The following is a 23,887-nucleotide window of genomic DNA, read 5'->3' on the forward strand; positions in this document are numbered from 1 at the left end:
GCATTTTGTCCCTAGTCTGTTCTTTGTCCTAAAATCCTACGCAAGTCACGTTTAACACTAACTAAATAGTGGAAAAGGCAATAACGCTTAACCCCTGAAACAGGGAGAAGGATAATGTATCCAACAAGGCATTAACTACCACAAACAAAGAAAACAACCTCAACAAGAATTAAGAAGATGACAGCTGCAACAAAGTGTCACCCGAAAAGTCTGCAGGGAAACCTAAAAGTGTTAGTGGCTAGTTATGTTTAAAAGGGAGGAGGGGCTCTCGCTGAGCGGATGTCTCAAAATGGATGAAAGGAAACAGAGTGCAGACCATTTTCTTGATAGAAGCTCTCAGAAATCGAACCTTTACCACGGATGACTGTCATTGAGGGCAAATCTCAAATTGTTTTGCTCTCCAGTATGCATTTACAAAGCAAACAATCTTAGGAATGGCAGGCACATTCTACATCAGACAGTCTACAAAGGCACATCACAGTAATTTGGCATACAGAAAAGATCCATGGAGGGATTATATGTTAATGTTCAACACAATTTAGCAAACCCCTATGTACAGAGGAAAACAGAGATAAGACAATAGCACAACATCAAAAAATATTCAGGCACATTCAACAGGAATTGCCAATGCTAATAGGTAAGCCTTTTAAGGGATGTTGTATGGTAATGTGAAGCATAACAAGTAAATACCTTGAGGATAAATATGCATTTGTGTGAAAGCAAAGAACTGTGGAATCATTTTGCTGTAGATTAAAGATCAGGTGCGAGTTGCACTGAAGCTAGACCTAAAACTCTATGTAGGTTAATGACTGTCCTCCTACCATCTGCACTGCTGCCAAAGAAAAACAATATAAAATATCTAGTTATCGAAAACACTTTAATAGCATTATAATGTCATGTGTGTGCACCTGAAAGTTCAAGCTTTGGCAGCTGGATAAATAAACAATTTTGAAATGAAAGGTTAACAGAATTTGAGGTACCACAAATGTTTTTAACAGCAACCAGAATTTTAAAAGGCAGGATTTGCTAATCAGTTACCTACCAGACTTCCATGTCTCCAGTCTGGATAGCACTCTACAAAAACATAAATAAAAAAACATGAGAGCACAGTAATCAACAACTATCAAACTGTATTACAAAATGGCGACATTTGTACTCAGCTAAGCTGTCAACAGAAACGCTCAGTTTGTTTTACAAGAGAGTGAGACAACCAAAATGTTACCTACTACCAAAGTGCTCATGAAAGGTCCATGTTACCTTTGTATCCTTCTGCTTTTTTAAGGGCTATGATAAGATAACATCTGTATTTCGCCCGCTGGTGGCAAGGTACGCCTGGGGTTTTCCATAAAGATGTAAATGTAAATTGTAAATGTAAATTAATACTTGTATAGCGCACTACTCACCCGCAAGGGTCTCAAGGCGCTTGTACGAATACCGCTGTGGAACCCATCCTGGCTTTCCCTGTGAGGCGTCCACTCCTGGGCACCCCCAAGGTGGAGGCCAGGCATCCTTAGCGTTGTGGGGGCCGTTGTGGAGATTAAGCAAGCTATTGCCCAGAGTTGCAGAGTGGGACTCCATGATTGGAATAGGCACCGAGGCGAGAATTATACGGTCCGTGGAATTTTTGAGCCCAAGAACCGCCAAGGCGGGGAATTGAACCCTGGTCCCGGGCTAGACCTCTGCATCAGGGTCTGCCGCTCTAACCATTGAGCCACACTTCTCCTATTTAAAGAGACTGGCAATATTGCACTGAACACTGTGTACTTGTTACACAGAGCATAGAATACACAGGTGAGCATCTAGAGATAAAGAATGAGATGTGACTGGGTAGGTACCACATGTATTTCCATGCTGCTATCTCTAATCTTAACAAATCGCACATTCTAAGCAAACACCTTAAACAATAGTGGTTCAGTTGGATACATAAAAACAAAAAGAGTTAAGACCGAAAAGAGTTTATACATTGTCAGGCTCTTCGTACCTTAAGCATAAAAAAGTGATGAATCCACTGATTCAAAGACGACATACCAAAGGCAGGATGCGTCTGTGACTTGCCCCCTATATACAAGTCCACTTTACTTCTCATTTTCTTTTGCTTAGAATGTAGTGTTTCTCAAGATTAGATTTAGTAGAAGTAAACATTGTGTGGTGCCTATCTTACCCAGTTGGATCTCACTACCTTATAACTGTAGTGCTCATGTGTGTATTTAATGCAGTGTGGTCGGCATGCTGCGGTGTGACATACACAGGTTGACTGCACATCTGTTCAAAGAGACTTTCTGATTTTTATGTAAACCCACAGCTTTGAGGAAGATCCAGGTACACCTTCCCACCAGGGAGCGAAAGGTTTTCTCTGGTTTTGTCACTATTATGTGTCTGGCTGATTTTGTCACCATTGCTCAAAAAAAACTTTTTAAAAGAATAATATAAAAATCTCAGAGGATAAAGATTTATTGAATTTCATTTGATTCCTGTATGGAGACCAAACTACAGATCCTAACAGCAAGGCAACAAGGGCACTTATGAAGTAGCAAACCTTAAGTGAATTACTGTACTTTTCTAAATACTGGATCTTGCTTATCCCTTTGGAAGTACACCAACAAGTTAGATTTTGAAACTAGAGATAGGATATACTTAACACTTTTTATGAGAAGAAAACAAATGTATTCTTTGAACTAGGTTATCTAATCATAATGATTCCTGTGAACTAGACTTAGGACATGCCTAGCCCCACTTAATCTCTAGCTGCCATACTTGGGTTACCAAATGGAAGCCCTACAACTTTCTCATTTACAATACAAAATCTCGTTCAACTGACTTCACCAACACTCGAGCCATATTGAATATTGGCTACTGACTACACTGGCAGCTAATAGTTTTAAGCTGGGTACTGTAATCAGCTACTACTTACTATCAAATTTACTAAGAAAACATTAAAGGAAAATTAAAGAATGAAAACTTCATGCCTTCCCAATTAGATGTAGTAAATGTATTTCAATGTTCTCAATATAGAGACTACATAAAATTTGAGATATCCACAAAACTGCAACAAACGATAGGGAAAGAGCCCTGATGAAGTACAGTACTATTCTATGACTCAATCAACTACAAGGAATGTGTGGCTACAAAGAGGTCTCTTATGGTATCTTTGCTTACATATGATTTTTAACCATTTGGTGATTAAGGAATGTTTGAATGCAACTTCCTTGTCATCAATGTATACGTATTTGCAAGATCTTGCTTACAACATTTGAAACTGTGGCAATAGCATGACGTAAAACAGGTGCAAAATCCTTTAGCATGTGTTATTCCCCATGTTGTGCTATACTGTAAATTTGGTGCACAAACGCAATGGAAATACAACACAACTGCATCTCCAAGCTGTGTGCTGGATTTGAGCACCTCAGCCCAAATGACGATGACCAAGTATCTGTCAAACAATGCACCCACTCTCACATCTCTATATATAGTCAAAACCTCCTTATTCTTATAAAAGCTAGTTTTTTGATCAATTATTAGACAGGAGCATTTAGTATAACAATAGTACATTTGGTAAAGTAGAATTTTCTGTGGAATGAAAACATTTTATCAGTGATAGGGAAACTACTATCTAGCAATTTGCACCAGTATATGGTGTGCAAGAGCCTCCTCGCTCTCTCCTCTCCTTCGTATATGTATATATATGATCGAGGTACGGCTGTAGGTCACTAAGTTCAGGTCTTTTACCTTCAGGTACAGCGACAACAATACCATCACTTTAATGGCAACAACATTGTTAATGCAAGTTTTTAATGAAATTTACATCTATTTTGACCCCACCTCCTTGACCCTTCTTGGACCTTTTTGAATTAAAGTAAAATTGGCATATTTATTCTATATTTATTTTTTAGGAGCCTCTTCCTACCTCTAATCCTACCCTTATATTTAATAAAGTAAAATGTAATTGCTCACTAAAACAGTTATGTCAACCCTACCCTTTAATGTCAATTAAATAACGGTACTTAACCCAACCATTTCCTTCCGCAATTAATTTTTATTTTAAATTAAATAACTTATCTGACCTTCATAGCAACCCGAACCTTTAAATAATACAAATAAGACATCAAAGTAAATAACCTTTAAACATCAATAGTTCTAACTTAAATAGTTACATTCAAATATACTCCTAACTTCTAACTTTTATTTTAATACATGCCCATTTAAATCTAATGCTACCCCTAAGTTTAAGTTACATGTCTTAAAATAATGAAACCCTGTTGGAATTTAAAAACATTTAAATGACATTAAATAAATATCCCTTAACCTATTTGTTATATTCTCCTCTTAACCTTATATGGTACATTATGTTCCCCCCTTTCCCTTCTTGGTTTTCCCTACCTGCAGCTCACCTTAGAATGTTGGTGTTACAGAGCATTGGGGAGAGTGGATGGCCAATAAAGCGGTACTTGTAAGACTCTAGTTCATGTCATCGGTTATTTCAACACCATTCCTTTATTTTGATCAAATTAAATGAATAACACAAACTCTGATTTTATTTCACATAATAAAACTGCCTTTTTCCCCTCAAAGTAATGCACTTCAAAATGAGATTAAAGCTATTGTACTGACTGAAATTGATGGTAACTCTGATGTAGTAGGCTGGATATAGCAGGTACTTCAATTGATACATTTGTAGCCTAATTTAGGTTTAAAGTATTTTATTGAAGCAGGGTGGGATAGGACACAGAGGGGTAAAAAACAGGTGACCCACAAGATCCGCGCTCCAGTGCGCATCATACAGCCAATACAACAACGCAGTCACAATTTGTGAGAGGCTCCGTCCAACTCGGGATCATAGCTTCAGCACCTGTGGGTACGGACAAACGACGGGGGGAGGGGGGGGGGGGGGGGGGAAAGGGGGGGGGGGAGTGGAGGGGAGGAATGAGGAGAGGAAAGGGAGGAGAAACAACCCCGCTCCAAAAAACCTACCCAACCAAACTTAACCCCAAACAACCCTACCCCGACCCACCCCCTGTACTGTGCCAGCATCTACAGTCTCCGCCATTGTGAACTCCCAATGAATCCCTACTATGCAACACCGACCCCACCCACTCAGGCAGGCGGGTCCGGCGGCGGCGTCAGCCTCAACAACCGCAGATATCTAGGGCAGGTAATCTCTCGGAACTCAGAACATAACAGGCTGTGAAAGGGCTCCCACAATTCCTCAAAGGTATCAGTATCCCCCAGGGCCACCAAGGACATCTTTTCCATTCCAAGAACGTGCCACAGTCTGTGCAGCCAACCAACTACCGAGGGAAGTGTTGTAGTGCGCCAGTGTATGAGAATATTCTGCACCGCTGACCCCAGCGCAATTGCAATCTGTCTACCCCTCTTGGACCTAAGGGGATACATCAACCCATTCGGCAACCCCAACAGGACATAGGCCGGGAACCTAGGCAGTTCTATCCCAAAGCATTTGTCAACTTCGCTCAGGACCTCTTCCCAGTACGGGGCCAGCAGGGGGCAATCCCACAGTATGTGCGTCAGTGTACCAGTGTCGCCACAGTTGCGCCAGCACGTCCCTGGTATCGCCCTATCCATCTCATGCAGTTTCTCCGGAGTGCGGTACCAATAGGTCGAGATTTTAGTAAAGGTCTCCGTAAGACCCGTGTGGTAGGCCGAGTGGCGCGCGCGGTAAGAGATGTGGTCCCATTCTTTATGACTCAGCTCGCGCCCAAGCTCTCGCTCCCATCGTTCCCGACCCGGGCTATGAATGAGAAATGAGGGGGGCTGCAGCATTCTATACAGGTCCGAGATCAGTTTGGCGTCCGACGTGCGAGTTATCAACCAACGCTCATACTCCGTGATTTCCCTGTGCGCCGTGTCGCGCACTTGAGGTTGTAATGCCCAATGGCGCGCCTGCATGTATCGCATGCGTTCCGTCTCCGGGAGGCCATAATCCCTCTGCAAATCCTGGAAGGAGACAACTCCCTCGGGGGAGTACAAGTGGTACAGAGTGCAGCAGCGGGCCACCCGCCAGCGTTCATAGGCTCCCTGTTCCAGCCCCGGGCCGAAATCCGGGTTGCCAATGAGCGGCGTGAAGGGAGAGGGGAAGGTAGTCAACTCGCATCTAGCCGCCACCGAGTCCCACGTCTGGAGCGGGACCCGCGTCACCAAGGACGCGTAAAGATTGGGGGGCCGATGGGCTCGCCTCAAGAATGGGACTTCCTGCAGAGTCCGACCCGCCACCGCCTGATCTTGGAACAACCAATGTTTATCCGATTCCCACCGGCTCCACTCCACGAGGTACCGGAGCTGGGCGGCCTGAAAGTACTTCCGCAGATCCGGTATTCCCAGCCCTCCGGATTCCGGTGAGAGCATAGCGATGCTCCTCTTGATCCTTGGCCTACGGCCCTGCCACACGAAACGTGCAATGGCAGTCTGAGTTTCCGCGAGCCACCCCGCAGGAGGGTGGAGCGGTAATGCTCTGAAGAGGTAAAGCACCTGAGGCAGAAGGGTCATCTTCACCGCGGATACCCTACCCAGTAGCGACAGCGTGCCTTTATCCCACCGGCCCAGTTCCTCCTTGATTTTAGTGCCCAGAGCTGCGTAATTGGCCTTAACCATCTCCGGGAGGGAGGGCGCCAACAGGATCCCCAAATACGGGATCTGGTCCTTGGACCAGCTCAGAGGGTAAAGCCTCTGCAGTTCCACTCTAGTGGCAGCAGAAAGCGAGATGTCTAGGGCGGCCGACTTACCCAGGTTCACCTTAAAGCCCGCCACATCAGCGAATAAGTTCAGTTCCTCCACACAGGCCGGTAGCGATCTCCGCGGGTCATCCAGTGTCAGTATGACATCATCCGCGTACAGGCTAATCGCGTGGCGAAACCCTCCCATCTGGACACCAATAATGTCCGGGTTCTGCCGAACCCTCTGGGCAAATGGTTCCATGTACAAGGCAAAGAGCAAAGGGGAGAGCGGGCACCCCTGTCTCGTGCCCCGTTCGATGGGGAAGGGTCGAGAGCTGCCGCCGTTCACCCGGACCACCGCAGATGGAAACCGGTAGCAGTTAAAGATCAGGTGACGAAACTTCTCCCCTATCCCAAATTTGCTCAGGACTTTTTCAAGATAGGGCCAGTGCACCCTGTCAAAAGCTTTCTCCGCGTCAATGGACAGGAGCATCCTCTCTCCAGGGACCCTAGAAGCCTTCTCGAGAATGTGCGTCACCCTCTTAGTATTATCTACCGTTTGCCTACCGGGCACGAAGCCCGCTTGGTCCGAGTCAACCATGCCGGGGAGATGCAACGCCAGGCGTGCCGCTAAGATACTGGTGAACACCTTCAAATCGGTGTTCAGCAGCGAAATGGGACGGTAAGACCCACAGGCGGTCCTGTCCTTGCCCGGCTTAGGGATCACTGAGACCGTGGCCTGGAGAAATTCGGAGGGGATGGCTCCCGGTTCTGCGAAGGAGTTAAAAAGGCGAGTCAACAGAGGCGCCAGCTCCTGACAGAAGGTTTTGTAAAACAGCGGGATGAAGCCATCCGGACCCGGGGCCTTGCCCAGTTTGAGCCGGGATATCGCCGTGACCACCTCCTCAATGCGTATGTCGCGCTCCAAATACTGAGCCTGCTCCTGAGTCAGCGACGGAAGCGGAACCGAGTCCAGGTAGTTCCCCTCAGCCTGGGCCGAAGGGGGCTCCCCGGAGTAGAGGTCCGCATAAAAGCCGCGGAAGACATCCGCTATGTGGTCATCGGTCGTGACTCTACCGCCAGCCGGGTCCAGCAATTCCTTCACTCGGTGCTGTTGGTGCTGCACCCTGAGTTTGTTAGCCAGGAGCCGCCCACATCGATCGCCCCCTGTGTAATATTTGTGCTTCAGGCGGAGCACTGCGTACTCCGCCCGATCCGTGTCTAGGGCCGCCAGGAGCTTCCGCGCCGCCTTCAGCTGCCTCCACACCCTGGGGGCCCCTGTCCTGTGGTGAACCTGTTCCAGCTCCCTCACCTGCTGGGTGAGCTCATCTCTCTTAAGTTGCCGGTCCCTATTCTCGGCAGCGGAAATCGCGATGAATTCGCCCCGGAGCACGGCCTTCAGGGCCGCCCACTGCGTTGCACGGGAGGTGTCCCCATTGTCGTTCACAGTCTGAAAAGCCAGAATGGCCGCCCTGATCTGATCCACCACCGACCGCCTATGCAAAAGCGTATCTCGGAGCCTCCAGACCCCCCTCGGTCGAACCACCGGCGGAAGAGTGAAAGTGCCCTCAACTGGGGCGTGATCAGAAAGAGAAAGGACCCCCATGTCTGCATTCGAAGCCAAGAGAAGCAGCGGGCCCGACACTAGGAGGTGGTCTAAGCGCGCATAAGATCTGTGGGCGTGTGAGAAATAAGAGTATGCGCGGGTGGTGGGGTGGAGGCCTCGCCACATGTCATGCAGATCGAGCTCCGCAAGTCGAGTTCGAATCGAGCCCGAGAGCTCACCCAACTGCAGGCGCCGCTGCACAGACCTATCCAGAGCCGCGTCAAAAACCAGATTCAAGTCACCCCCCAACACTATGTGCCTATCAGAGGTGAATGCAACATCGTCCAAGGCCCTGTGTAAGAATTGGTCCTGATGATCATTGGGGCAATAAATGGAGCCTACAGTCAGTGCTAAGCCCCCCACCTTGATTCTATATACCAGGAGTCTTCCCTTCTGTTCCGCTACCTTGCCCACAACCTCGCCCCTGAACCTCCTAGAGAACAAAATGGCCACCCCTGCCGTCTTGGAAGTGCTTGAGGAAAAAAGCTGAGTGGGGAACTTGGGGGTTCGCATCCGCGTGCAGTCCTTAGCCAGCAAGTGGGTCTCCTGCAACAGGCAGATATCCGCCTGTGAGTTTTCCAACAAGGATAACACTGCCCGCCGCTTAACCGGGTTATTCAGCCCCTTCACATTGAGAGTAAGCACCTTAAGAGCCATCTAAGAAAGAGGTCCGGAAGCACATATCAGTAGGCGAAGCCTGGTCAGCAAACACAGAAGGCACCCTTCGAGACCCCAAAACAGAGCAACGTTGAATCAACCATTGGCACAGTACAGTCCCCAAACCCCAACATCCCACAACCCAAAACCCCCTCCCCGCCCCAACCCCAACAAAACCACACCACCCCCCGCTTCTGACCCCCCGACTAGGTCCCAAAATCGAAACAGCTGCCCGCCTGCCCCATCCCCTTCCCTCGCTTCTCGAACTTTTCACAAAAACCATTGTCCCAGTCCGGCCCAAACGGGCAAGGCCGTGGAAAGTCAACCTAGTGGACGTCCAGCCACCACCTTCTGCACTCGCCCTTCCTCCCATGCCACCCCCCGAAACCCCGCACCTGCAATAAGAATGTGCTAAAGTAGACTCCCCCCGGAGTAAGTTCAGGCCGTCAAGGCCACTTCGCCATTCGCCGCAACTCTGGAGGCCTCCTGGATGGCAGCCGCCATTTCAGCCCGGATTGCAGGCGAGCCCGGGCGCTCCGCCGGGGGAGAGGTCCCCCCCTCTGCTCGTTGCCAGCCGTTACGATTGCTACGTCTCCGTCGCGGGGCCGGGGTATCCATGTCCGTTGCAGTGAGGCCCAGCACCTCGCAAACATCGTGAAGGGACCGAAGTTGATGTAAGACCCCATTCCACCTGAAGATCAGTCGGAAGGGGTGCCCCCAGGAGTACTGCGTTTCATGCTCCCGGAGGAAGTCCGTAGCGATCTTGAAAGATTTCCTTTTCTGTAACGTGACTGTGGATAAGTCCTGAAACAGTGTCACAGGATGGTCCCGGAATCGAAAAGGCTGCTGCCCTCGCGCCTCACGGAGGATCCGCTCCTTCAAAGGAAAGTTCGGGAGGAATGCCAAAATGTCCGGTGCGGGCGCCGTTGCCCTGCGGGGGCGACCCACCCGGTGCGCCCGGTCAATGCGAATCCGAAAGTCCTCCGGCTCTCCCAGGATCGCTCGGAAGAGGGCCACCAGATATGCCGTCACGTCTTCCCCCTCTTCACCAGACGGCACTCCGCGGACCCGAATGTTGTTCCGCCTGGACCGGTTTTCAAGGTCCTCGGCGTGGGCCTGTAGCTCGATCTGTTGCTCCCGGAGCCGTAGGACCTCCTGCTGCAGATGGGTGATCTCCTCATCCCTGGAGTGGCCCGCTTCCTCCACCGTGTTCACCCGGTCCCCCAGGGAGTCCATCTCTCTCCTCACTTCGCGGACCTCCCCGGCCACTTCGTTCTTGAGTGCTTGGAAGTCTTCCCTCAGGGAGCTAAACAGGGACTCGAGAAAGGATCTCGTCACCGGGGGTTCTCCTCCTTCCGCCCCCCTGGCTGGAGCCGGTGAGGTCACGGCCGGTTGGGCACCCCCGCTGCGCAGGGCGCTCCGACCCAGCATCTCCGGCAAGGTCCGGTCGCCTCTTCGCTGTCCCCTGGCATTCGACATCGTAGAGCTAGAACAAACACTGAGGCTCGCTGAACAGCAGAGAAAGTGGCTATGTGCCAGCCGGGAGTGGTCGCAGTGAGCGCCAGGAGGGATGAGCTGCCCGGCCGGGTCCCACAAAATGGCCGCTCAGTAGTGTCGTGGGGACAACGCCCAAGATGGAGACCCTTTGTCTGTCTCCGACCCTCGAACCAGAAATCCGGTCAGGGGGTTAAGTCACAATGCAACAGCCACCGGTGTCCGCCGCTTCAGGGAGAAAGCAACCTCGGAAGACTCGGTCCCCAGATCCGCACAGATAACCAGCCGAGGCGACCTCCTCCGGCAGGCCCCGTCGAGCCACGGGCTGGCGTAGCAAGGTGGCACCGACTCCGCCTCCGCTCTGCGCCTCCGCTCCGCTCCGCTCCGTACAGCTGCTGCTGGACAGCTCCAAGCCTCGTGCGGAGCCGCCGTCGAATCCCACTCCAACAGCCCACGCACCACCACGGGCTTCACACCTCGGGGGCCGATCGCCCCGTCGCGCTCCGAGGGTCGGGAGACTCGCGGCTTCCAGCTCCCCTTAGAGTCGTGCAGCGGGGTCCGATCCGGGCTACACCGGCCAAAATCTCGTCCCCGACGGCGCTAACCAGGCTCAGCAGGCTCTCCACACCTCCACTGCAAGCACCAGGCTCGGTGGCCGCGTGATCCGGGGGGGAATCAGCGGCTCCAAGCGGTGCAGAAATTCAGGGGTCCGGGAGCCCTCGGCAAGTGCGACCGCTCAGCCCGCCATCTTGGCCACGCCCCCTGTAGCCTAATTTAGCAGGTATTTTGACTGTCTAAAAGAGTGGTAATTTGCAGGTCTGCTTTATTATTCAAGCAACCAGGCAAGTAATCTCAAGAACAATTTAATTCAATCAAGAACAATAGAAGTTACAAAAGTGAGCGCAGAATAAGTGTGCCACAGGTGTAATGCAACTTCATGGATGTCTGGGTAGGCAGAACTGGGACCTACAATAGGAATCTTCACATATGAATAAGTTTAAGCCATAAAGTCTTGTCTGACTCCTCAAAATATGCACTGGGCTGTTGCTAGTGCTTGAGTCCACTGTTTAAATTTCTGATAATAAAAAGAGATGCTTCTTGATCTGTGAATTTCTTCACTTGTGCCCTAAATTTTGGAATTCAATTCACAGAGCCAAGTAGTACCTCGTAGTACTTGGATCACACCTCAGAAAACAATGAAAAAAAGCTTTTTTGCAAATCTGTATTGGTACATCCACATTAAGGTCAACAAAAGGCATGATAATGCTTGTTATTCCTCAGCCTCTCAAATCCTTATCTAGTCAAATATCTCCTAGTTTCAGGAAGATGTAACCCACCTTTTCATATTCTGTACAATATTCTGTTGATAAATTAAAGTTCTCTTTTCATCTGTATTCTGCAACAAAACCAAAATTACATTACTAATAAAAAAAATTCTAATAAAGCATATTAACAGCGATCACTAGCAAATGTCATCTCATACGTACAACCCATAATGCAGTTCTATGCACAAATCTTTCAGTTAAGATTTGTTTCAACATATTTCTAGACAAATGCCAGTTATGATGACAATTTATATTAGCTGCATATCAGAAGACAATGCTCAAAGTAGTTCATCGCCTAAACCTCTCACTCAGTATTGCAGCAAATATCTAAAGCTTCACCAATTCAAATCTCACAATTTCCATTAAGAAGAATTGTACGTTTAATCATAAAGAGATAGGATTTTATTCACAATGGGATCTCAACACAAGCCACACTGTCTCTCTTCCCACCCAATTCCTCTTGGAGATGGCATACAGGATGATACACTGGGAACAAAAGACATTTAGATTTGTAAACAAATATGTAAGCTAAGTGTTTAATAATGCGAGGATCTCAAATGTTTAACAAAGCCTTTTGCAGGCAATTTGAGGGTAGCTATGTGAACGCTATGGATACTAGACAGTGCGAAATTATTTTAAGTATTAAAGATGGAATGTTCATTATTGGTTATGGTTAAAACATGGTTATTCAATTCCAAGGGGGCGTGGCCAAGATGGCGGCGGAGTAGGACGCCTTTCCGTGCCGCTCCGGCGCTGATCCAGCAAAGCATCTAAAAGCACGAACTTGTGGGAGTTCACCCGCCCCAAAAGCGGCGGGGAAGTCCGCCTGACGGAGCGGTTGGCTTTGGTGTGGTCGCCGAGGCGGTGTGACCCCGGGTGTGCCTCTGAGATCGAACGCACCCCGCGGCCTGTGAGACCCCGGGCTCTCCTGACATCGAGGCCCGGTGCGGTCGATGGGCGGGGCCCTGGATCTGCCCTGAAGTCGTCAGCGCAAGCGGAAGACTGGAAGTAGCTGCACATAGGCGACTGGTGACCTAGCGGCGGACCCAGTTCGTACCCCCCTGCCCCTTGGGGTGGTGATGCACCAGTTCCAGGCACTGACTGTGGCACTCGGACGATCGGCGGAGTTCTACGATCTGCACCACCCGCCATTGCCTCTGCGAGGCTAGGCTCGGCTGGCATCTGCCGCCTGATCGGGACTTCGAAGCCCGCCATTGCACTTGACCACGAGGCGCGGGGCCTGGGCGCTGTGCACGGACGAGATTACTGCGGAGCAAGGGAACGGAACTGGCCAGCGGCTATCGGCGCAGCACGTGTCAGGAGAAGGCCCGGAGGGCACAGGCAAACAGGCGCCGGCTCTTGGGCTTTACCCTACCTGGGCTCCGGTGGGACCCACGGATCGAGTAGCTGTGTGCGGGGGGCTGGACATACCTGGTGGCTTCAGAGAGCGCCTTCCCGAGCACTTGGACTGCCTAAAGATCCCGCTGCTCTCCAGGGCCACGTGGCGCCGGATCAGAGCGCTGTGAGCCGCCATGACTACTATGCCGGGCAAACGGGGCCAAGGGAAAGACAATGCCCCGAAATCCTCTCAGCAGCCGGCCTCCCCTGGAGCGAGTGGATCATCTAAGCAATCGGACGAAGATGCCCCAGCGACGAAGGCTTTCATGACAGAGTTGTTTGCCTCTATCAAGGAGGATATCTCCGAGCTCAGGGCGCAGCTAGCCTCCGACTTGAGGGAGGTGCGGAGAGACGTGGACGGCATAGGCGAGAGGGTGGCGACCCTGGAAGACCGGGATCTGAGCGTGGCTACCGACGTCCACATGCTTCAGCAGGACATCATTCGCCTCACAGAGCAAAATTTGGACTTACAACTACACACGGAGGACCTGGAAAACCGCTCCCGTAGAAATAACATCCGAATACGGGCGGTGCCGTGGAACGGTGAGGCTGGGGACCTACGGGGGTACGTCCAGGAGCTGTTCCTCCAGGTCCTAGATGAGGAAGACACGAAGGAGATACAGATGGACAGTGTACACCGGGTAGGATTGCCACGGCGCGGGGGGGGCCCCCCCCTGACATTCTAGTGTGCATCCACGATTTCCAGATCAAGGAAAGGATTCTACGCAAGGCCAGGACCATCGAGTCGCTACAGTTCCGGGGGCATCGGCCGCAACTGTATCAGGACTTGGCTGCATCTACCTTGCAAAAGCGGAGGGAGTTCCGACCGGTGACAGCGTTCCTGAGAGAGAGGGGCATCGCCTACTCCTGGGGGCACCCTTTCAGGATCATTTTTAGATGGCAGAATCGCCTTGCTCAAATCCGCACGCTTCAGGCGGCAAAAGAGCTTTTGGGCCTGGAGGAAGTGCCGTCTTCGCAGGCCGCGACGGCTTCCCCGTCTCGAAGGCGCCACCGTTCGTCTTCATGGCACAGGGTGGGGGGTTCCCCCATCAGACAACGACCAGATCTTTCTGCCAGCCTGCAAGAACGGGGAGCAGCAGTCGCCTCGGTGGCATCGGCCACGTTGGCCGACTCACAGCATAGTTCTGGGGCGGCGTGATCCCCAAAGAATGGCGGATCGGCGCCGGAGGGGCCCGGGCCTTCTGGTCGAGGGATCTGAAAGTACTCTTGTTGGAGACGACCTCGACTGTGGCCAAGGGGAATAGTGTCTTCATTCCCCCGGCCTGCTTCTTGAGTGGGGGCCTCCTACGGACTTCGGCCTACTGATCTCGATGAGTATTGTTACTGCACTTTTCTTTTTGATTTTGTACAATGTTGGGTTTACATATCGTTTGGGGAGGGGTTTGGTTGGGGGTTGTTGGGGATGGGGGGGGGGGGACCCGTGACGGAAGGCCATTGGGGGTGAGTGTGGTGTGTCTGCGGATGAGAGCGTACTTTGCTGTTGAGGTTGTGGTTCTGCGAATGTTCTGGAGGCACCTGGGTGTTTTCTGCCTGGGGGTGGGGAGGAATGCGGGATGGGTGACAATTGGAGTGCTGAAAGCGGGTTCTGTGGTCTGTATTTGCCATGCCACTTAGTATAGGGACGTGGAATGTTAAGGGCATGAACTCTCCCCAGAAGCGACAGAAGGTTCTGAAATATGTGGTAGACCATCACCTTGATGTGGTAGGGTTGCAAGAAACTCACTTGGCACGAAAGGATGAGTTACGGCTCCGCCATAGGGCGTACCCCATTGTATACAGGTCCTCTGCTGTCACGAAGCACCGGGGGGTGGCATTACTGTTCAGGGCAACGTTGCACTTTCAACCTGTAGGGGTCCGCAGTGACAAGGAGGGGCGTTGGCTGATGGTAAAGGGGCACATTCAGGGTAGATTGTGTACGTTTGTTGTGCTTTATCTGCCCAATGCCGGTCAGAACAAGTTCCTGCAAGACTTACTGGTTAAGGTGGGGGACTTTGCAGAAGGTCTCATGTTCCTGCTGGGCGATTTCAATTTGGTATGGGACAGAGATATGGACAGCTCGGGGGGGCGCAGGGCGGACACAGGGGTCTTTTCTGATTCCACGCAGCGGGGGGTGGAGGAGTTGGGTCTAATAGATGGATGGCGATTTTATCACCCTGCCGTGAAAGACTATACGTTCTTTTCACATGTGCACCACTCCTACTCTCGATTGGATCACGTCTTCCTTAGTCAGTCCCTTAGAGGGAACATTCTAGATGCCGCCATTCTCCCGATATCTGTGTCGGACCACAGCCTCATGGTGCTCACGCTCCGCTGGTTGCCGCCCGACACCGCAAATCGGAAGTGGTACTTCCCTGCATCGGTGGTCAGAGACGAGGTCTCCAATCGGGCCTTACGTCTGGCCATACGTGAATTTTTCGACTGCAATCCCCCGTCGAACACTTCTCTGACGACTACGTGGGACGCCTTCAAGGCGACGATCAGGGGGACGTGCTTGGGCCTCAATTCGCAACTGAACACTCTGCGTAGGAAGGAGAGGGAGGCGCTGGAAGCCGAGGTGCTTGCGCTCGAGAGGGCACACAAAGCTAACCCCTCGAGGATAACCCTGCGTCCCCTGACGGCGGTTAGGGGCAAGCTGAAGGCACACTATACAAACAGGGCCGAACTCACCCTCCTGCGGCTGGGATGGCACTCCTACACCAGTAGTAACAAGATTGGCAGACACTTGGCCCGGCAACTGAGGGACAAGAGGGAGCGTGAGTACATAGGAGGGATTAGAGACTCCGCGGGAGCACTCCACCATCGTGACGGAGCGAAGGCGGACGTATTTGGCCGCTTCTATGCCACTTTATACAAGGGAGAGGAGCTGGATGCTGCTAAGCAGCGGGAGTTCCTGCAGCGCTTACCGCTTCCGCAGGTCTCCAGGGCCTGGAATGACTTGTTGGACGCCCCGATCTCGAGGGAGGAAGTCCTCTCCGCCATCAAAAACTTGAAATTACACAAAGCCCCCGGGCCCGATGGGTACACTGCAGTTTTCTATCAGACCTATGCGACTGAGGTGTGTGACTTCCTGGTCGCCCTCTTTAACGACATGGCTGGGTCCGATGTGAATTCCGGGACCCTCGCGGAGGCGGTGATTACGGTCCTGCCGAAGCCGGGGAAGGATCCTGAGCAATGTGCCTCATACCGCCCCATAGCCTTACTCAATATCGACGCGAAGCTGTACTCGGCGATTCTGGCGAGCCGCCTCCAGGACCTGCTACCGACGATTGTCCACGCAGACCAGTCAGGCTTCATCAAAGGTCGCCAGACGCACGACAATACGCGGAGGGTGATTCATCTTATTGAGAAAGCGGACAAGTTCCGCATTCCGGCAGTCTTGGTGGGCCTGGACGCGGAGAAGGCCTTCGACCGAGTGGACTGGGGCTTTCTATTCCACACATTACAGGCGTTTGGTTTCTCCGACAGATTCATCGCCATGGTGAGAGCAAACTTCTGCAGCCCACACTCGAGGGTGGCAGTGAACGGCCATCTGTCAGCCTTCTTCCAGCATTCACGGGGCACCAGACAAGGGTGCCCCCTCTCTCCCTTGTTGTTTGCGCTCAGCATTGAGCCCCTGGCGATGGCGGTCCGGGTGCATGAGGGGGGTTAAGGGCATCCCATTCACAGGAGAACAGCACAAGATTTCCCTTTTTGCGGACGACGTCTTGCTCTCGGTGGCCGACCCCGCTAACTCTCTTCCATGCGTTCGAGATATCCTGCTGGAATTTGAGGAAGTGGCTGGCTTCAAAGTTAATTACGGCAAGTCTTATGTCCTGAACCTGACTCTATCACAGGCCGAGGTGGCACAGTTGAGAGCGACGACGCCTCTGGCCTGGGCCTCGGGCTCCATACTTTACTTGGGAGTCCACCTCACCCCCACGGTGGGTGGCTTATTTGCAGCCAACTTCCCGCCCCTCCTAGCCAAGACGCGGGCAGAACTGGAGAAGTGGAAGCCCAAATTCCTATCCTGGCTGGGTCGGGTGCACGCCATCAAAATGGTCCTTCTCCCCAAATACTTGTACCTGTTCCAGGCCCTGCCGATCCCACTGAGCTCTTCCTTTTTTAGCCACCTTAAGTCATTGATCTTGAAATTTGTCTGGCAGGGTGGTCGGGCACGACTTTCGTTTGCACTCCTGCGACGGCTACGGACTGACGGGGGGGTCGGCCTCCCGGATTTACACCTCTATTATAAAGCTGCCCAACTTAGGGTCATGGTGGAATGGTCACAGCAATTTTCCGACAAACACTGGTTGCATATGGACCGGAGTGTGGCGGGCCGGTCCATCTGGGATCTGGCCTGGAAGCCAAAGCGGGACCGCCCAGCGAATGCGTACATTAGTACCCCCACGGGGACTACGCTGAAAGTCTGGGATACCTTGGCGGGTGATGAGCGATGGACGACCTTTCCGTCTCCATTCACTCCATTGCATTTCAATCCGGAGTTCCCGCCGGCACTCGCCAAGGGCCCCTTTGACGCCTGGAGGGAGGGGGGTTGTCGGGCGCTACTCCACCTGTTCCACGGTCCTGACCCCCTGACTTTTGGGAACTGCATGCGGGACTACCAAGTTCAGCCAGTTGAAAAATACAGGCACTTGCAACTGCTCCACTGGGCCACGTCACCAGGTGTACGGGAGGCTGCAACGAGACCTCCGTCCGACTTTGAAGCCTTCCTCCTGAAAACATCCACCATGAAGGGGGCCATCTCCTTTCTCTACCAACTGCTGCTTCGATCTGCCCTTTCCCCTAGACCGCGCTACATGGAGCAATGGGAGGAGATGGTAGGGAGGGATATCACTGATGGAGAATGGTCGGCGCTCTGGAGGGACTTGACGCAATTTAATCACTCAATACTCCTGAGGGAGGCGCATTTAAAAACCCTCACGCAGTGGTACATGGTCCCGGCCCGGCTTCACCGCATTTACCCGGCTGTCACGGATAGGTGCTGGAGGGGCTGTGGCCTCCTGGGGGAGTTCCGCCACATTTGGTGGGACTGCCCGGTCATCAAACCCTTCTGGGACGAGATCTTATCCCATATTAAAGATATCCTGAAGTACCCTATCGACGACTCACTGGAGTTCGTGCTCCTGGGCTTGAGAGACCCTGGCCTCGAGCACCAGACGCGAGCAGACAAGAAGATTCTCTGGCTATGTCTAGGCGCGGCCAAACTCACGTTGGCATCAGCCTGGAAGCGGAAAGAGGCACCGGCGATCTCCCTTTGGCACGCTAGACTGTGGAGGCTCCTGAGTCTTGAGAGAATGGCGGACATCTTCCTAGGCAACTACAAAAACTTCAAACACATATGGGGCCCCTTGTTGTCCTTTCTCTCTACTGGGTTACCCTCAGCAGTGTGTCCGGCGTCTTTGAGGAATTTACATTTATTTCAGCTCTAAGTATGACTGACGGATGAATGGGGGAAGAGTGCGGCGTCGTCACGGGAGCGGGGGGCGGGTAACGGGGAGTTAAGTTTGGGTGCTACTGTCGGGACATTTATTTCACTAGGAAGAGGCTCAACTCGACGGCTTGGTGATTCTGGACTCCCTGTCGGCTGAACTAACTGAGCAACCCCGCCTTGGGGAGTACGAACAAGACTGCCTACACTTGCGGCTGGCGAAGCCTATTGTCCACTAACTTTCTCGTATTGCAGCATTGCCTCGTCTTAATCTACTGCTTTCCCACTGTGTGGGATCATCTGTGCACCCTATGTGGTACCTTTTGTTTGCTGTTTTATTTCTTTATGTCTGCAAAATAAAAAAATTTACAAAAAAAAAACATGGTTATTGGCATAAAGCCACATTACAAAGCACAAAAACTGTGTAGGCTTTAGAGGTCATGTAGAGTCCGGCAATGCAGTAAAAATACAACAAATCCCTGTTAGGAGGGGAGCAAAAATCCCCTGCAGAAACACAGAGGTAAGTGCTGGGATCCACCACTAGGGCAAATGTGCAATCAAGCTAGGGCACTAGGGGTAAATAAGTAGCTAAAAGTAATGCACAAATGCTTCCAGCAAAATACATTTGCACTAGGCTGTTTTTGTGTTCAATTTTAATGATTAATTTTTAGTGACCTGTGACAAGTACAGGTCAAAATCTAAGCTATTTGTAAGTGACTTTGTTAAACAAATACCTCAAATATTAACTAGAGGTCTTGCTTTGCTCTAACAAGTGTATTATTAATGTGGTAAAAAGTGAGTAAATACAAAAGAGCACATCTTTCAAACAATACACAATCTTTGTCTTTCACTAGAGAGTCTATGTCCTTTTCGGGCAGCTAAAGGCCATTAAATCAGACAGCCTGGTCTAAAAGTACATCTACGGCATGGACACGTTAAGCCTAAGAGCTGGCAAGGGGAACACCTGTTTACTTTCCATGGTGAATACCAATACCACCAACTTGGGTCAGTTCAATCCTGTACCTTGCTAATAAATGTCCCAAAGTGCCACAATCATTTGAGGACAGTTTCGCTCTCATCAAGTCTTGGCTTATCAGACACAGCTGCAACGCCAGGTTGACATCAGTGGATGCCAAACAAGGGATGCCATACAACCCTGAAACCTTAGAAAGAAGATGCTTCGGTCGTTTAATTTTCAGGATTTCTAGAGTTTGCAATTATCGCAAAAAATTATAGTGAGGAACATTTTTTATTTATAAACTGCTGATTTGTTTTTGTTTTTTAAACTGGGCGACTAGTACGTTTCTAAAAGATGGAGGCCACTCCTGAATATACTACAGCAAGCTACATGTATGGCATTGATCTAACCACAACAATTGGGTACATTTACAGTAGTACTAGAGGAAATACAATTGTATCAGGTCATGAGGAAGAACAGCTGTCCTGAATGCACACACTTACAGAAAGAATGGTATTGAGGTGCTCCCAGGATACCATTATTTAAATCTGAAATAAATATAGCGGTCTTGTACCAATAAAATCATTCAAAAAAGGAACGTTAAGAATAACAGACTATTTTAGGGTGACAATAATTGCCTTGTTCCAACGTCCGCAGTTAGGCAAATGTGCCTGATGAGAATAAACCTTTTGTAAATTGTTCACTCACCGGCGAAGCTGATTCTTAACACTAATATTAGAGGTTTACTGTTCTGTTATGCAACCTCTGGCTGCTCATTTGAAAAATTCCAGAATTAGGAGAGTCAGAGTAGATGCATCAGGATTCGAGCCCTTTGCCACGCAGCTAAACACAGATTTATACAGAAGATACATTAATTTACTCAACTAATAGAACGCCCTTGTAAATCTTCACTCACTGTGGCACCTTAAGGTAGATCATGAATTGGGGACAGAAGGCCTCGAGGCAGGGGGTTATACACAAATTACAATTTATCCACTCTGTTTTGCCACTATGCAATACATGACTGCATTTGGTATTTCCTGTTGCCTTTTTCCACCTCAATACTACTTTGCCCTCACTGTGACATTTAATACACCTGGTTCATCATAGCCGACTTTCCCGTTCTTTCCACCCTACAATACATTTCTAGCCAATTTTACCCTGATTTAGTAGTCCAACTTTCAAATATGTTTTTGAGTTTTCCAGCTCGGGAACAGCTAGTATAACATCCACTAAACATTTTCGTGAGGCCTACCAGTCAGACACAGAACATCATTATCAAGCTACATGTAATTGACAGAGATAGCGTGACTTTTATAACCACCCGTCATTAAAATCTCCACAGAAAATTCAGCGTACACTGATAGTAAACCCCTGCTTCCACTCTCTACCCGGTCCCATAGTCGCATGGTGACCATTTGGGACTATGTCCTCAGCAATTCTCCACACACCTCCTACTTTTTTGGGCACCGATGGATACATTTTTCTGCCCTCATACAGCAATCCAGAATGTATTCCCAGGTTGGCAACTTTGGATCTCTGTCCCACCCCATGTTTCTAATTGGATTTCGTTGTGTAAGCATTAGGGCAACATTGTAGAATAAACGTGTATATGGTCTAATGTTTGTTACTCCCAGATGCCCAAAGATACCAATTGTGGGATGAGTTCCAACGAAAAGTCTAGGACTGCTGGTATCTTTCGGACCCAGTAGTCTTAGACCTTAGGGTAGCCCCACATTGTGTGCAACAGAGTATCTCTTTGTCGTCAGCCCCTTAGACAGAGATCGTTGTCAATTCTTCCCATGTGAAACATCCAGGTCCTTATGAAGTATGCCCTGTGGAGTAATTCCAGTTGGATTAAGTGGAATCCCGCCCATAAGGCCACATCCAGTGGGTAGTGTCATGCCGCTCCTCAGTCGTTATCTTCCAGTCTAACAAGATGCCATTCCCATTTGTCCCTAGGTTTTTGGAGTCCATCTTGTAATTAATTTCTATTAGAAAATCACAGGGCAATGTAGTTTCTGAGAGAGCATTCTGCACAATTAGTGCAGCATAATATCCCTGTGAAAGTTGTGTATTTTGGAGGAAAAAGGTTGTAGTGCAATTTAAGCAATGTGTTAGTTTTGATGCTAGCATGGCACAAGCACAAATTCATATTCCTTTTTGTACTATGTAAAGGCTTGTTTTAATGCACTTAAGAATCGATACGAACTCTTCACACAGTTAATGTGCTTACCACTTCTGAAATGAGTTTACACCAGTCTCTCCTGAATTTGTATTCACTGTCATGCTTCATGTATTCCAGGTCTAACTGCAATTTTGCCCAAGGGCCATTGGGACTTTTTGTCTGGTGAAATAAAAACACCTTTAATATTCAACAATCTGAAGACAAAATAAATACATACGATTTAATCCATGGCACGTGTCAAATTTTCAGAGAGATAAAACACTTATGTTCATATTTTTAAGGGCAAACCAGATTGACATTTTCGATCAAAATATTTCCACTACAAAAGACACATGAAAAGGCTCCAGAGACAAGAGGCAATGACTTTTGAATAATAAACATACTTTGAGCCTACTAATCTACAACTAATTTGAAAATAGCAACACTACACACTCCAATTGCATTCTAGAAACAGTACTGTTTTTAACTTCTAAAAATAGTGACTAAACATAAACTATTGCTTTGGAGGACACAACACCCATACACCTACGTAACAAACTTAACAAGATATTTTTAAGTAATTGTAGAAAAGTGCCTCTTTTTTTCACGGTCAACCCCATTTTTTGCCTGGTAAATGATTTGATTTCGACTGAAAGTACATTGGGTTCCTGCTAACCAGGTCCCCAGTGCCAGATCTCCTTCCCCAAAACTGTACGATTGTGTCCCCAATTGGCAATACCTTTAGCACTCTCTATCAGTCCCTAGTAAATGGTACCTCTGGTACCTAGGGCCTGAGGTACTAAAGAGGATTCCCAAGGGCTGCAGCACAAATTGTTCCACCCTAAGGGGCCTCTCACCACACTCATTCAGGGTTGCTATCGCAGGCTGCATTTTTTTGCTGGAGACAAAAGTGAAAACACGACATGACACACATCCCTATGTGCCATGTCCCCTAACATTGCATGTAATATTTGTAAGTCACCCTACAGTAGGCCTTACAGCCCTAAGGCAGGTTGCCTTATACTACATGCGAGGACATATCTGCATAGGCAGATCTGCATCTGTACTGTGCTGATTAATTCCATTACTACCAGTACAAGTGAACAGGGAATCCATTTTAACCCATGTGCCATACAGTGGTAAAAACAAGTTCCCCAGCTACATGATGGCTTCACTGAAAAGAGGGATGTTTAGTATCAAACAACTTATACCCACAAACCCACCCTGACTCTAGTAGGATTTTAGGGAATACATGCACACAGAAAGCACCTTAGAGGTGCACTCTGAAAACATACCAGCATCGGGTGTGGTGGCTAACTGGTCTCTGCCAGTCTGCCACCCAAGACCAATTTCAGACTTCCCAGGGTAAGGGCCTCTTCTCTCAGGAGATCAGAAACAAAGCCTGCACGTGAAAAGTGTGTTCACATTCCTCCCTCAGGATGACCACCCAGATAAGCATTCCAGGGCAGGGGAGCTACAAAGAAGCCCCAGCCTTTGAAATGCAAAAATGGCTCTCCTCACAGGAGAGGAAGCCGACCCACTTTTGTTCAGAGCCCTTTGGCACCTGGACAGGGGGGACAATTAGTCAGTCAGGTAGGCGTGCCCAACCCCCCGGTTAGCACCACCTCTAAAGTGGGCTAACTGAAGTGGACCCTGCATTTCAGAGTTAGCCATCTTTGTGATTGCAAACTTAGGAACAGGGTTAGGCCCACTTCCCACAGGGGGTGGTCATATAGGGGACATAGTGACCCCAAGGGCAAGTAGCAGATTGACTAATACACTACACTCCCCTAACGCCCCTAAATTCAGTATTAAGGGGCACCCAGAAAACCAGATCCTGCCAACCTGAAAGAAGATGGGCGTGAAGAGTCGCAACAGCAATAACAGAGGAACAAGCAACTGACTTGGTGCCATCCCTGCCGACCTGCCTGCTGACTTCAACAACTGTGCCAAAAGAAGACTTGTAATGCAGCAGCTGTGCCCCCAAAGCCTGGGAGACCTGCCAGTATTTCGCTCAGGAACCTAGAACTCCTGTGAAGCAGCAGACCTTCTTTCCTGCACTCTGCAGGCAACCCTAGAGACATGAGAGGACTTAAAGACTGCCAAAACCTGATGCTTAAAGCCACCACTGCACCCGTTGCTCCAAGCCCAAGTTGGATTAGGCC

The 23,887-nt window shown here is 49.7% G+C and overlaps 1 protein-coding gene across 1 annotated transcript in view; it reads right to left on the minus strand.

Annotated features, from left to right (window-relative positions):
• The window catches only part of GSAP (gamma-secretase activating protein), a 764,805-nt gene that overhangs the window by 197,386 nt on the left and 543,532 nt on the right, over positions 1 to 23,887 (minus strand). The window contains exons 20-22 of the mRNA XM_086967359.1: positions 21,792 to 21,902; positions 11,763 to 11,821; positions 1,043 to 1,074 (exon numbers count right to left, since the gene is read on the minus strand). Coding sequence (XP_086823485.1) covers positions 1,043 to 1,074; positions 11,763 to 11,821; positions 21,792 to 21,902 — 202 coding nt within the window. The remainder of the gene's footprint in view (positions 1 to 1,042; positions 1,075 to 11,762; positions 11,822 to 21,791; positions 21,903 to 23,887) is intronic.

This window comes from Lissotriton vulgaris, chromosome 1_1 (assembly GCF_964263255.1).
Source record: "Lissotriton vulgaris chromosome 1_1, aLisVul1.2, whole genome shotgun sequence".
NCBI classification, from domain to species: domain Eukaryota; kingdom Metazoa; phylum Chordata; class Amphibia; order Caudata; family Salamandridae; genus Lissotriton; species Lissotriton vulgaris.